The 14,138-nt window shown below is 52.9% G+C and overlaps 2 protein-coding genes across 2 annotated transcripts; both read right to left on the bottom strand.

Annotated features, from left to right (window-relative positions):
- Positions 1–7,790: 7,790 nt before the first annotated feature.
- HER10_EVM0010248 (uracil phosphoribosyltransferase) lies at positions 7,791–9,293 on the bottom strand (the record flags this gene model as incomplete). The annotated part of the gene is made up of 3 exons (XM_035479714.1): positions 7,791–8,059; positions 8,096–8,792; positions 8,850–9,293. 3 exons carry the CDS (start codon positions 9,291–9,293, stop codon positions 7,791–7,793), a joined length of 1,410 nt encoding a protein of 469 aa, XP_035333215.1.
- A 1,325-nt stretch (positions 9,294–10,618) lies between these two features.
- On the bottom strand, positions 10,619–13,280 carry HER10_EVM0009857 (major facilitator superfamily transporter). The gene is made up of 3 exons (XM_035479329.1): positions 12,663–13,280; positions 11,985–12,602; positions 10,619–11,881 (listed from the first exon to the last, which is right to left on the bottom strand). The coding sequence occupies exons 1-3, from the start codon at positions 12,885–12,887 to the stop codon at positions 10,802–10,804; spliced, it is 1,923 nt and encodes a 640-aa protein (XP_035333160.1). The 5' UTR covers positions 12,888–13,280; the 3' UTR covers positions 10,619–10,801.
- Positions 13,281–14,138: the final 858 nt, after the last annotated feature.

The following is a 14,138-nucleotide window of genomic DNA, read 5'->3' as shown; positions in this document are numbered from 1 at the left end:
GCAGGTCCCACCTGTGCCGTTCATAGTTTAGTGCCCATCTGCACAAAGTACGTATCCCCTCACTCAATTCATCCTCCAATGCTCAGGTCCACCAACTTGGAAGGAAGTCTCTGAGCCTCTCACTGCTCCTGCTGTTGATTCCCCAGGTAGTCCTGCTGCCATCCATGCGCATCTTACAGCTGCATGTCTACCAGTCTCTCAATCTTTCGCAACGGTTCTCACCACTCATTGCCATGATTGCACAGTAATTTGCCTTGGTGCCATTTACCTGATGCCGCCCCTCTTCTTCACATGAATCCTCCAGTGGAGGTCGTCATTCTCTGCGCGTGTTTGCGCTGTGTTTCCCCTCATTTGGCACGCATCCATCCTTCAGGCACCCCCGGACCAAGCTGAGTAGCAGCCAGTCAGTAACTGCAGCTCAACTTCAGGTTGTCCAAAGAGGCATTGCTGACTGTATGCGCTGACACAGACGTTCAACTTCATTCCTCTAGAAGTCTACGCAAGAAGTCTACAGCGTGATCCCCAGCCACTGCCGGCGCCGTCCTGTCCCGGAAACCTACCAAGACCAACTGCCAAGGGTACCCGTCAAGAGGCTTTCAAGTAACGCCACCGCGGACTGCGTACGCAAGTCTTAGCTGCTGGCCGGATTCGCCCTGGCTCCCTATCAACGACGTTCACTTTGTCGCACCACGAGGAGAAACCTCCAGCCGTCTCCAAGCCACCGCTTGTGAAGAGGCCGCAAGCTTCACCGTCCTCGTCCTCGCCTTGTCATACCCGAATGCCCAGCAACAGACGGCACTCTTTGATCCGCAAAGAGGTTGGGTCCGTCACGAACAGCCCGCGTATTCATCGTCCACCGTCGCTCCCCTTCGACGCTCAACCCGAGGGAACAAGGGAAACATCCTCGAGGCTCCAGGACCCCTCTTTCACTGCCTTCTCCCGCTTCTGGCCTGCCCTGCTAGTCAACTGGGCTCACCTATCCCGTACCGTACACTACAGTACACGCACACCCCTCGCCCCGGCCGTATCAAGGAGCACCACTACGCCGTACACTGCAGCAGTTCTCCCCTCTGGGCGAGAAAAGAGGACCATCCTGGCTCCCTCTCGCCTCTTCCTTGGATAAAGACGACTTCGACACCTGCAACCACCGGCGACAGGCTATAACAGCCCCCAGTTGCACAGCAAGCAAGTCAAGTCAGGATGCACATTCCGTCCCGGCGCATTGGGAGTTCCATCCTGATTCATCTTGCTGCCGCCGGGCCTCTTTTGCTCATTCGTTGAGACGCACGCTCGGTTCCCAATTGGGTCTTTTGGGCCATCCGGCCGAGTGGCCGTCCCCCGTCTCTTCATCGGTCCCTCCATGGCGGCATTTTTTATCTCTCAACCTACCGGCCCTTCAACCCAAACACCCGGCCGTCCATCTTCCACGGCCGTGTTATGCCACCGGCCCTCGTCTTTATGCAGATATATGCAACCTGCCAGCGTGGTCCATGAAAGGGTCTATGCCGTGCATAGTAGCAGCTCCAGCATCAGTAACTTGACATGCTAGGCTAGGCACCTTGTACTGCTCCTGCGACCTGCCATGCAAGATCCAAGGCCTCTGGAGTTTGCTATCGCTCTCCCCGCAGCACAGGCACAGGTATCGGCCCAGAATGAAATTTCGAGCGACACAGCAGCCAATGCGTTCCCCAGTTTCCATCTTGCGCTGCCGCCGTGTCTTGAGAGAGAGAGTTCGTCGGGGACGCTCCCCTGTCGCTTGTTACAGGATCAATACCCACATATTCCACCCATTTTATCTTTTCCCCCCCTTTCCTTGGACGCGTCGCCGTTCCCCTTGTTGCTCGTCACTTGTCACCCATCAGTGACTACCTTGACAGGCTCCGTCGCATTGAAGACGTTCATCATGTTTGGCGAAACGACCCTGGCAATCGGGTCTCTTCATGAGGCAGACAGGCGTGACGGGATCCATACTTGACTTTGCCGCCCCCAGTCTATCCTGCCCACTTGTCTCGCTTGCTGAGAAACTACGGAGCGTCTCCTTCTCCCTGCGTCAGTATGGATCCAGGTCGTTGTTGTTCTAACTTTTGCGTCAGAACAGACACCATCCATCCATCGCTTCTTATTTTGCGCTATGATGATGAGCGAGAGAGTGAGACAGTACGGTTATGGCCTCGGCCGTTGGATGCTGACCGACGACCGTTGCAGTGCTGCTGTCAGTGTCGCATCTATTTTATCGTCTTTTTTTTGCTGAAATTACTTGGCCTGAATCCGTATCGCTGTTCGTTCTCGCTCTCGCAACCTCCACATGTCGTTTGATTCCTACACAATCCGCACACACCCGCGTATACATCCTTGCTAAAGACGCTGGGCACTGGGCGGTGCTGGAACATCCTCTCCTCAGGTCTCACTTATTTGATCACTGCCTTCTGGATGATCAACGTCAACATCAGTCATCAACTTCAGCCTTCGTTGTCGTTATCGTCATGGCGGATCGACCCGCGTTTTCGCTTGACGAGCAATACGAAATATCCGCATCATAGTCCCATAGCCTCATCCACAGTCATTTCTCGTTTTTCCTACGAATACTCCTCCTTCTCTGGACTTTGTACAACTTGCGAGGCAGCAAGATGCCAAGAAGCAGCTAGGAGCCTTTCCGTGCCAAGGCACAATCAAGTCGTAAAGCTTGTCTACGGATACGGAAGACAGTCTTGCGGCTTGCCAACGGTTGGGCCCCATCTCCGACAGACCTGACCCATTGATGAGGTGGTTCTTCCCGTACCGCGTCCACTTTGCGCGTGGTGTCGTGTCGGCTGTCTGTCGGTCTATCAATTGCGACTATCGATGCAACCTCGTCCCTGAGAAGCAACTAATAATTGGTCGCGACATGTCGTCTTGATTGTCGCCTGGGGGCGGCGCCATCTGCCCGGTTGGCCACTGACCACAAGCAGCAGGCAGGCCTTGGTCTAGGCGTCCAGGAGCTGGGGAGTTTGCACTTTGCAGCAGGGCACGCTTTCGACGACATGGTCGACACTGAACACCCCCCTCCCCAGAGACATATCTCGTCGTCGCCGACAGTCCAGAACCACAGGCTCGCCGCTAATGCAAGGCACATCCAACCAGAGTCCAGTGAGCTCACACCTTTTGATCTTTCCAGAACGACGTCTCCCAGGTTCCAACACAGAAAACCCCCAGCCGAGAACATGGTCCGGCTTGTTGTCACCTGCGGCCTTGTGGCATTCTTGCAGCTCTGCGGGTTTGCTCTCTTGTCGCCTCACCCGCCTGGCCACCCCCCTTTTCTTTGGGTGTGCCAAGTCGTGATGCCGAACGGAAGACCAAGAGATAGGCTTGCGTCTCTTGGGTTCTTTTCCGCTTCTTGGCTTTCATGGCCAACACACCACAATCCTATTTTGCCCGAACCGCTGCACACCTCCTTCACTCACTTATCCCAAATGGATCGATCGCATGCGCTGCAGGCGAGTCGACTCAGTCGAGTAGCAAAGGAAAGTGGGCGAACATTGACTTGACAGACACGCTACAGTTCTATCGTGAATCCCTCTGCTGTGCCTCAAAACGGCGGCTGTCAAATATCCCGCACTCGCCCCCAGATCGCTTTTTGCCGAGAACAGGATGATGCGACTGGGACTACATTCCACCTGTGACAATCGTCGCACGAGTGGCTCCTCCCTCCGTCCTCTCTATTTCATCGTTGATCGTTGGCTTCACGAGGTCCAACCGGGCAGAGGGGCAAAGTGAGCAGGCCTCAACACAAACGGAGACCTTGTGCCGCTTAGCGTACGTCGGCGACTCATGCACACAATGTCGGGGTGCCATCGTGTCATCCCCATCGCAGTGACCGCCCTGGCTATTCCATCTGATCCAAGGAAGATGACACAAATATTGGAGGAACACATGCAGCTCTGCACGAAATTCCAGAAAGCAGCAACTTGCGCAGACTGGTGGTGTGCGGTCTGACATCATGAGGGGGGAATGCTTGGTCTCCTAGGCAAGTGAGACCAAGAATGAACCGATGCAAGCTCCTCGTGCTAGACGATAGATCAATGTGCGAGCGTGACAAGCCCCCGGGTCGCAGGATGAGCTTGAATGGCCCCATAGGTGTTCACTACTTAGTACTGGAGAGGCGGGCAAGGACACTAGAGAAGAAGGCCAACGGGGAAATCCAAATACCACTGCCCACGGAATCTAGCGTCGGCCACGATACCATTGGATGCCGATGTTCGTCTCTGGTCCTAGCTCCGGAGGCGGGTGAGCTAACGGCGCAGCAAGCATTTTGTAGTACTGTACTATGTAGGCGCGGCCGGTGGACGAATGGGAGTTTACCCCTCACTGTCCCATCTTTGCGAATGGCACTTGCTATGGTTCAGTTCAGATTTGGGAAGATCCGGTGAGAGTCGTGAGGAATCAGGATCGAGACCTAGGCGGTCAGGGTTGTGAGGTGTTCGGAAATCCAGCCCTTTTGACAAGCTCCATGAGGGTTTTTGCCTTAGCCCAGGTCGGAAATTCCGACAGCCAGCCAATTTGCGATCACAGAAGAGGCGATCGCAGATGAAGAACATGGAGCGGCAGAGATGTTTGCGACGGATCTGCTGTAGGTCTCTTGACCATCTCTTGTCTCACTCACGTACATCTCTGTTTGGGTTTTAGGAGGGGTTCCTTTCTCTGCGACCAACGATAAGAGAGGAATTCAATTCCTTTTCCGAGCCTTTTGCTTGCAGCTTGACTGGTTGGCTCAGTCTGTCCTCGTTGCTGCTGCGGCTGCTGCAGTAGCCAGAGTCAGAATGGGAATGGCAGATGGGCATGACCCCACCCCCACGTGCCGTTGTGAAAGTCGTCTTCCTCTTTCGTTTGAAGATCTGACTTGAACGTTGATGAAGCCTGAAGAGCACCAGGCTAAGATGCCTGGTTTCCAAACTGCCGTTGATGGAAAACTTGGAGGGGTAGACGCTGGACCGGCTGATACTCGCCAACATCACTTTACTTGCGCACTTCCAAAACATGTGTTCTAGAAAATCGATACCATACCTCGCGTTCGCACCGCGCGCGTGTGTGTGGGCATGTGCGTGTATGTGTGTGTGCGATACAGCGTCGCATTCTGGAACAGAGCTTGTGAGGGAGATATCACGTCCTCGTCCCTGTCTCTCTTACACCCATGGGCCATGGATCACGAAGGACGAACTTCAGATGGCGTCTTTTGTGCGTCTTTACGGATACGTCGAAGCGTCTTTGCCCTGGAAGGCGACTATCCTATCTCAGATCTGTATCTGTATCTGTACCGCAGCGTAAGACCCTTCCACACCCTGGTCAAGTTTGATAGAGATAGGTGAACCCTGCGGCTGGCCTGCATGTCGCGATATCGCGGGCATCCTCCGACTCCGGGGGGGAGGGAGGATAGAGTTTCTCCCTCCCAAGGTGGTCAGATACGATTTTCGTATCATCTCTATCTGAGGCTATTCTTTTCATCGGTGCTAGTCTTTTTTCCGTGCTTTTGATGGATGATTGTGTGGTTGTTTTATCATGGGCTTTGTTGCGCCTTGCGATATGGGGGAGATGGGGCACGCCAGTATGGGAATAGGTTGAAGATCATGGCGAGTCAGACAGACGTCTTGACTCTTGCGGACTGACAATACCCGCACAGGCGGGCAGACTAGTAAACTTGTAAACTTGTTGGATCGTCATCGCTTCGGGATAACATTAACCACATCATACACAACTCAAGCATCCTACTGTGTGTATCGATCATTGGAGAGATGGATAGTGTTCGCTAGCTGCTTGAGCCTAAGACGACCTACGAATGCAGAGTACTCTGTCAGAGGGAAAGGATGCTCGGCGGCAGGAAACCTCGTGGGCTTCGATGTGCACCTGTCACCACCTAGCTTTGAGTCTTTCGACGCTGGCGGGATTACCGACCGGGGAGGAAATGTTTTGACTTTTTTCCCTTGTTGCGCTGTTGTTCGGCCGGGGAGATTAAGGGCGGAGGAATGGTTACTGCCGAGGGCCGGGCGGGTAACACGGGTATTTCTCGACCATGGTTTCGAGCGGGATCGCTTCCGGGCCCGAGCAGAGCGTGCAGACGGAGGCGCCGTTGAGTTTTGATGTTTGCTCCTTGAGAACGGATAGCAATCTGAGACTCGGTCAGAATAGAGTCATGTTTTCTCTTCTGTCCTTCTCTGTCCGATAATGAGCTGTCGCGAATGCACAGTGATGGAGTTGGTGTTGGTTGTTGCCCCTGGTAGAATCGGTATGAAAGGATCCTGATTTAGATGGAGAAGACGTAGGATCGTTTCTAGGTTAGCAGCGAGAGTTCCTCTCGGTCACTTCAGTCTCGCGTTCAGCATCAGTGTCCAGCCGAGCCTCTTCTGCGACCTTGCTGTAGACCAGTCCATGCCTGACTCTCGAAGACTCACCTCCTCGGCAAGTTGAGGTCAATCCATAGGCTTCTCCGGTGACAGTGTAATATATCCCGAGCCCCGTGCCACTTTCGACACACATTCCAGATTCTAGGGGTCTGATACCAGATGAACAGATATAACGCTACAACAAACACAAGCTAGAAAGACCAGTGTAGGGATTACACAAAGCCCCGTCCAGAAGTTCGAGAACATGAATCCCTCTGGTAGAACATCTGTAACCCCTTCAATCTTTCTTTTGTAAGGTGTGAAAGCCTCTTCAAAGTTTCCACATGGTAGTTGGCTTATATCATTGATCTAGGTACATGTTCTTGAGCTGCCCGAAACAAGGCCCGATCGCATGTAGATCTAGAGTATTGATAAACATACCTGAACCCGTTCCCATGAGCTCGAAACCCGGGCCACTGAGGCATTAGGATGATTGGCCGAGGATAGTGGCATCGTTTCGGCCTCCCGTAACCCTTCCTGTTGCCATAAGGTAGGTGACTTTCCCGTGACGTTGTTGAAGGCTGGAGGAGAAGAGGTATTTCCCTCAGATAGATACGGTCATTTGGCAGGATCCGTCTCACCACCCCTTGAACTCCGAATTCTATACGCATAACGAAGAGGACAAGCTATAGTCATAGCCTTCCGTCTTCACTGTCGGTCTCGTTCAGCTCAATCACTGAATTTGGGACGGCGGATTATGTGGCCTTAGCGGAACGGCAGAGGGACATCTCTTAGACCAAGGTGAAAACCGCTCGGACACAAAAGTTCTAGGCTCAACGCTCTTCTAGATCTCGACTTCTTGCAATCTATGGCATAGCATCCCAATCCGTCTGCTTATTTGAGACTCACCCCTTGAGAATCATCGAGAACCCCTCAGGACTTGGCTGTTAAGTCAGACATAAGACTGTCAAGGCTAGATATCGAACACATGGTATTTGTATGATTGACAGACCAACATACGGTCAGTTGACCAAAAGTCTTTTGCTATGGGTTGTTTTCACGCAAACCACTCAACTCGGCTGAACATCAGGGTAATAAGTCTAATCAGAAACCGACACTCGACACGACTAGTAAAGAGCTCGGGGCGTACTCTTTCACCGACACACGACGATCCCTCCTGATGCTTATACACAGTCATAAGTCTACTCATTGATCAGTTTTCCTTTGACCACCACATTCGGCAGGATCACGCAAATGTCACAAGTTCAAATCCACCTTAGTGTTTACGAAGTACCAATCTAAAGCTGCAGGACCAGCAACAAATTTCATGCGTCCAACGATTCCCTAAGGCATAAATCTATCCCACACTTACACGGCCTCGTAGCCCCAACACCGCAACTTGCCACCCTCCCAGCTTACACAAACTCACCCTAGGTATCAATTTAAATGTGTAGTGTTGAATGGCCGGTTGCCAGTGTCCGTGCCTCCGATCCCAGGGAACTTGTTGTCCGACAACCGAAGTGTGACGAGACTGAGGTCTCCTTTACAGGCAAGGGGCTCCAGGACATCCGAGATGGCCTTGGCCTGAACAACACCGGCCACAATGACGATGCGAATCTCCAGCTTCAACCTCCGAACACGGTCAACAAACCCCTTGATTGACTTGCCGCTATTCACCACCGAGTCAACCAAAAGCAGCGTGTTCACTCCCACAAGATTCTCCTTCGTGAGCTCGGAGGTACGGTTGGCGTGGATGAAGATGGCATTGGGGAACACCTCGCTGACACCAAGAGCCATGGGTTCACCACCGCGCATGAGAGCAACGATGGCAGTTCGGCTCTCGTCGACGAGTCGATGACCATCAGTATTGTAGCCCTGAACATGAGGTATAGGATATGTCTCTAGGCCGAGCAGCTCCGTCAGAAACTCGGTGGCGAGGTACCGCCCAACTTGTCCATGGGCCGCTCTGAGACCAGGACCGGCCACAGACGCGTCGCGTGTCGCAGTCATGAGAAGTTTGGCTGCACTCTTGTTCGTGGCATGTAGAACTAGTAGGTTGGCGTAGCGATGTAGGAGAGATTCCACGAAAGCTTGGCCAGAGATGTCGACAATCGGTAAATGCTCTGGATCGAGGCGTGGTGAAGAATGACTCGGGACCAAAGCCTGTCTTGGACGGAAGTTCTTGTCGCCAGTAATAGCCTTGGTCAACTCAGCGTCCATAGTCTTGCTTCTAAAACGCTCCTCGCCGACGACGACGATGGCTTGGTCGGCCCTCTTGAGCATGGGCAAGTCCACCGGACTGTCTCCGAAAGCCCAGACAAACACCCCTTTACTTTGCAGATGAGAGACAACAACGGCCTTTACCTCAGGAGTAACAACGTAATCATCAGCAAAGCGACCCCCACCGATGATCTTAACGTCATCATCGAGGCCCTCTCTCTCCAATATCAGTTTCCAGATTCGACGAAGCCCACACGTGGCGATGGCGATGCCAACGCCGCGATGGCACTTGACGGCATGAATCAGGGCCATGAACTCCGGGTATAGCGAGACAGCAGCGGCGACTTCCTCGCATACTTCGTCAAAGGCGCTTTCGACGTACTCATACAAAGACATGGCCCGGTGAAAGGTAGCAAGGGAGTAGTCGTTGTTTTCGCTGAATAGTCTCTTCAGGGGACATATGAGGTCGTCCCAGAGCCAATGCGATCCAAAGTTCTCCGGACCATCCCACACACAGTCAGGATATCGCCTCTGCGAAGTTGCCTTGAGCCTCTCCCAGAACATCGAGCCCGTGTCCGCTGCGCACAGCGTTCGATCCGCGTCCAACACCAACACTGTATCCAACTGATCGCGGTCTGGGCCCGAAAGAAGCAATCGATCAGTCTCGCTTCTTACACGACGAAAGTTCTCTTCTTCTGTTGTCTCAATATTGCGCAGCATGTGTTCAATGCCGTCAAAAGAATGAGGCCCGCCGAAATACAGCGGCATGAAATGCATGCCATTCAGACGAGAAAGACGGGATAGAGCGGCGATTTCGGAATTCTTCCATTGTGCGAGGTGATGAGGTTGTAGATCAGGGCGCGTTCGAAGTTCATCATAAGTTCGTTGATCCCATAGACTGATAGCGGGCATGTCCAGGTAGACGATGTGGGTGTAGACGCGCATGTCGGCGTCGGTCCACACAACGTCATGGGAGGGAGGTTTGTCGTTCCAGAATGAGTGATGGCCGGTGACTATTCCAATACGCCCAGTCGCGGTACATTCATCGGCAACAAATTGAATGGCTTGCTGTCGTTTTCGGCTTTTCGCATCGTTGTGAAGTCGCTTGAATGCTTCCAGACCGCCGTCGACGAGGTTCCCAATGACCTCGGACCCCTCATAGTACTGGAACCGATTTCCAAAACCAAGGTTTGTCTTGAGACGGCACAAGACGTAAGACTTGCCACTACCAGGAAGGCCGTATAGGCCGACGATGGTAGGCTTCTTGACGGAAGAAGTAGTATTGGAATTGGAGGCAGGCATATTGATAGTGGATGGAGAATGAGTTACTCAAATTATCTAAGAAGTGGCTATCCTTGGTCGGAATGAGGTTCGTTCAGCAGAGAAAGACCAAGCGGCTACAGTTCGGCTTATGTACAAGGTTGGAGCCTTCTCCCGCTTCGTGCTCTGAGAGGAAAGGACTTCCTAGGGGCAGTCATGAGACAAATAGCGGAAAGGGCGATTGGTTTGTTGCAGGCAGAAGTGATTCCCAATTCTAGAGGCAAGAAGTATTTGTCCGCATTGTGGCAACTTGTTTGCCTACGTAGTGTCTTAGTCTACCTAGAATACCAAAGACCTCCTTTCTCACTTGTGATGGTAGATTCTCGGCCGTCATTTGCCTGGTGGTGATACCGGTGTTTGCCTTGGAAAGTCCACCACAGCATCTCGGGGTCTTGAAAGCCGCTTGTTGCAAGCTACGGAGTTTCAATGCTCTTGGAAGTATGAGGAGCTTTGAGAATATGCGAATAATCAGCAATGAGGTATTTCCGTCTAAGGCATCCCGACAAACGGCAACAAAATCTCGTTTGTGCCCGCTAGCCCTCCTTAGAGGCTAGCTGCTGAGGCGAAAGCGATAACTATGTTTATGGCAATCTTATATTTCCCTAGATCTATGTATCCCTCCTCTTTATCCCGGCAAATGGGAGTTGGTTCTTTGAGGTGGGAATACATAATAGACAGCAAAACAAGCTGATTGAGGAGGATACCGTCGAATGTGAGCATTGTCCCTGTTATTTGTTCTGAAAAACTGGCTTTAATACCTAGATTTGCCTCCTCAACTATTTCTTGATTTCAGATGAATCCAGTACATTACATTGAATTTCCTTACATCGAGAGGGGTATCATGCTATCATACAAAGAGTTCTTCCCGTGCCTAAATTACCCAGGTAACATCCCTTCCATCCGTCCACCTAAATGTATTTCGTTCCCTCTGTGTCGGATCCAACGGTCGTGACCTCATCCTCTTGCCTCAAGGCCGCACCATCATCACCACGGCTCAGACTCCGGCCCCTGGATTTCTCGACATCCTCGACATCCCGTTCGCTGCCCTCATCAAAATCCTTCTCCTTCTCCCTTTGTGCCTCAACAGCAACCGTAGCCGCCACGACGCCAGAAACCCCGCCAACAGCAGCCGCAGCCTCAGCCGCCTCGGCATCCTCCTTGGCCTTCTGCTTCGCCTGCTGCTCCTTCTTCACGCTCTTCCACTCCATACCACCAGCACCGATGAACACGGAGCAAACCATCACCAGCGCGACCACAAACACAACCTTCAGCGCTCCGTTGTAAGCCTCCAGCACGGGTCCCTTCACATTATCCGGCAGATCTGTCAGTGATGTCGCGCCAGTAGTCTGCAGGTTGATCCCTTCGAGCCCAGGCAACCCCTTAATCCTCTTCACAAGCTCGTTGTTCAGCACCGTCTGCCCAACGGAGATGAACACAGCGCCGCCGAGCGTTTGCGAGAAGAACATGATACTCGCGCCCACAGGCACGTCTTTCAGCTTCAGCACCGTCTGCGCAGCAAGATTTGGTGCTTGGAACGTCATACCCTGCCCGATACCGTAGATGACCTGATACGCCGCCCACTTCGCCGTGCTCGTATCCACCTCAAGCGTCGTCATCAAGCCCGCGCCGACGGACATGATGCAGATACCGACGAGCATCACGGGCGTGTAGTACCCAATCTTGGTAATGACGCCTCCTGATACGGCCGCGAAGACGGTCATGGAGAGAACCATGGGGAGGGTGCGGACGCCGGACTCGACGGCCGTGAAGCCCTTGATGGCCTGGAGCCAGATGGGGAGGTAGTACGCCATCAGCATCATCTGTCCGCCGAGGGAGAAGGCAGCCCAGGCGGCGAAGGCGATGGAGCGTTGGCGGATGATGCGAGGTGGGACGGTTGCGGTGTTGGGGAGGAGGATCTGAATGGCGATGAAGGATAGGAGAAGGACGACGGCGAGGACCAGGAGAGCAATGATTCGGCCGTTGCTCCACTGCGATTCATCAGTCAATGTTTTTACTTTTAGAGAATTGGACAGAAAGGGGGCAATAAGGGATAAGATAGGGGTGAGAGGAAGGGAGAATCGTGGGACTTACAGCATACTCAACACCACCCCATTGCAACGCAAGAAGCAAGCAAACAACGCCAGGAATAAACACCGACGTCCCGGCAAAGTCCAACTGCTTCAACTTGTCCCACAAGGAAGACTCGGTAAGATTCTGCTCCGGCGGCCTCATCACAAACGCAATCACCACCAGCGCGACGCCCCCGAGCGGCAGGTTGATGTAGAAGCACCACCGCCAGGTAACCTTTGTCGTAAACGCACCGCCAAGCAGCGGCCCGATGACGGACGCAATACCAAACACGGCCCCGAAGGCGCCCTGGTACTTTGGCCGCCGGTGCAGCGGGACGGAGTGGACCATGACGACGATGGTACCCGCAAAGATACCCGCACCGCCGATGCCCGCGATGGCGCGGCCGACGATGAAGGCGGGGCTATCCGGGGCCGCACCGCAGACGGCGGAGCCGACTTCGAAGAGGACGACGGAGCAGAGGAAGACGCGCTTGATTGGGAAGAAGGCGTAGAGCTTGCCGAAGAGGAGCTGGAAGGCGCAGGTTGTCAGGAGGTAGGCGCTGCCGTACCAGCCTATGTCAGTGACGGAGTGGAAGTCGTCTGTGATTTGGGGGATTGCTGTTGCGATAATGAGGCGGTCCTGTTGGTGGTGTTAGTCTCACGAGAAAGGGGGTGGGAGGATTCTGGGGCAGGGTCATACCAATGCGACGAGGAACATGGACACCAAGATGGAAAGCATAATTAGGAAGAGCTTCACGCCCTTTGGATACTGGATCGATCGCGTCGTCGAGGTATGCGTGAGAGCATGCTGAGCGGGTTGCTGTTCCTCTTCATCGTGAATCTTACTCGTCCGTGATGAGGCCGGTGGTTCGCTCGTTGGCGTCGTGGCGGGGACGGCGCCCTTGTCGCGCTTTTTGAAGAACATGGCGATGGTTTCGATCTGTCGTTCGTTCGTAGTCGTCCAATCCAGGAAACCCAATCACTCTAAGCTTTCGTTCTTCTAATTCGGTCTCTCAAAGTTGTCATTCGTCTGGTTTCGGCTCGTAGCTGACACTCATAGAACAATAACAACTCGATGTCCCTAGTTATGAACCATGTAAATCTCGAATGCCTAATTGTCGTGAACTGAAGTGGTAGTCGGCGGAGTTGCAAAGAAGTCGACGATGATGAAGAGATAAGTAGGCAATCAACACGTTCAAAAAGAAAAGAGTCATGCCAAGTACATATATCGCATTTCCTCTAAACAAGACAAAACAAGCCTATTCGAAACAAGGAAAACGAATTACCCTCCGAAAAAGGACGTAAGAAACGTCCGGTCACGACGAAGAGACGACCTAACGCATGTCCGCATGACGAGGACGACTCACATCCAACACCCGTTCGGGGATTTCTATTCTCCTTTCTTTCTTACCTCCTTACACCCGCCAATGACAGCAAAGCACCAGACCAAAGAACCACCCTAAAAGAGCCTCCAATCTTGGCTCCCGCCCGCCCGCTCGTGTCTAGCCACGCGACCTAGACCCCAAAGACCCAAAGAACTTGAATGAGTCTAGGTCGGTCTGACTCTGAGCCAGGCTTCATTCCCAGTTGAATCCTAGACAGTGGAATGTGCCTAATTATGATGGACTCCTTCGCGGCTCATGCTTACGTACCCACAATGACTTATCCACAACTTCACCAAAGTCCATCCAACAAGAGAAATGCCGGGCGATTCTCGGATCTTAGTATTTCTCAATCGTGAGGGAAACCATACCCGCTTATAGACGGATATAAACCAAGCGCATACGTGGGTAAGCAGTCGGCATTTTCAATGCCGACTCACATATCTTAGTCTTCACTGGTGCAGTAAGTCAAGCCTCACCGTAACGCTTAAAACCAGCAGACTGTCCAATCAGTTAAACGCCACGCGCAGCTGCAATTGGGAAAACAACGAAAAAGAGGAAGAGAGGAAAGGGAGCAACACGCATGAAAAGGGAGTCGTCAACCCATCATTCCATACTGGCCCATCAGGCCAGACGGGGCCGAGCGGGCTTTGGTAAGCTCCAGGTGAGAGTCCTTCGCCCCGACTTGGGTGTTGTGACTCTTGCGTGGCTCATCAGAACAAATAGAACCAGGCGGACGGGCATTGAATCCGGTTTAAACTAATCCACTCAAAGAACCCCCAAGCCACAAGAAA

This window comes from Colletotrichum scovillei, assembly GCF_011075155.1.
Source record: "Colletotrichum scovillei strain TJNH1 chromosome Unknown Contig00006, whole genome shotgun sequence".
In the NCBI taxonomy this organism is placed as follows: domain Eukaryota; kingdom Fungi; phylum Ascomycota; class Sordariomycetes; order Glomerellales; family Glomerellaceae; genus Colletotrichum; species Colletotrichum scovillei.
The sequence above is the reverse complement of the archived record's forward strand: the minus strand, read 5'-3'. Positions and strand labels throughout refer to the sequence as shown.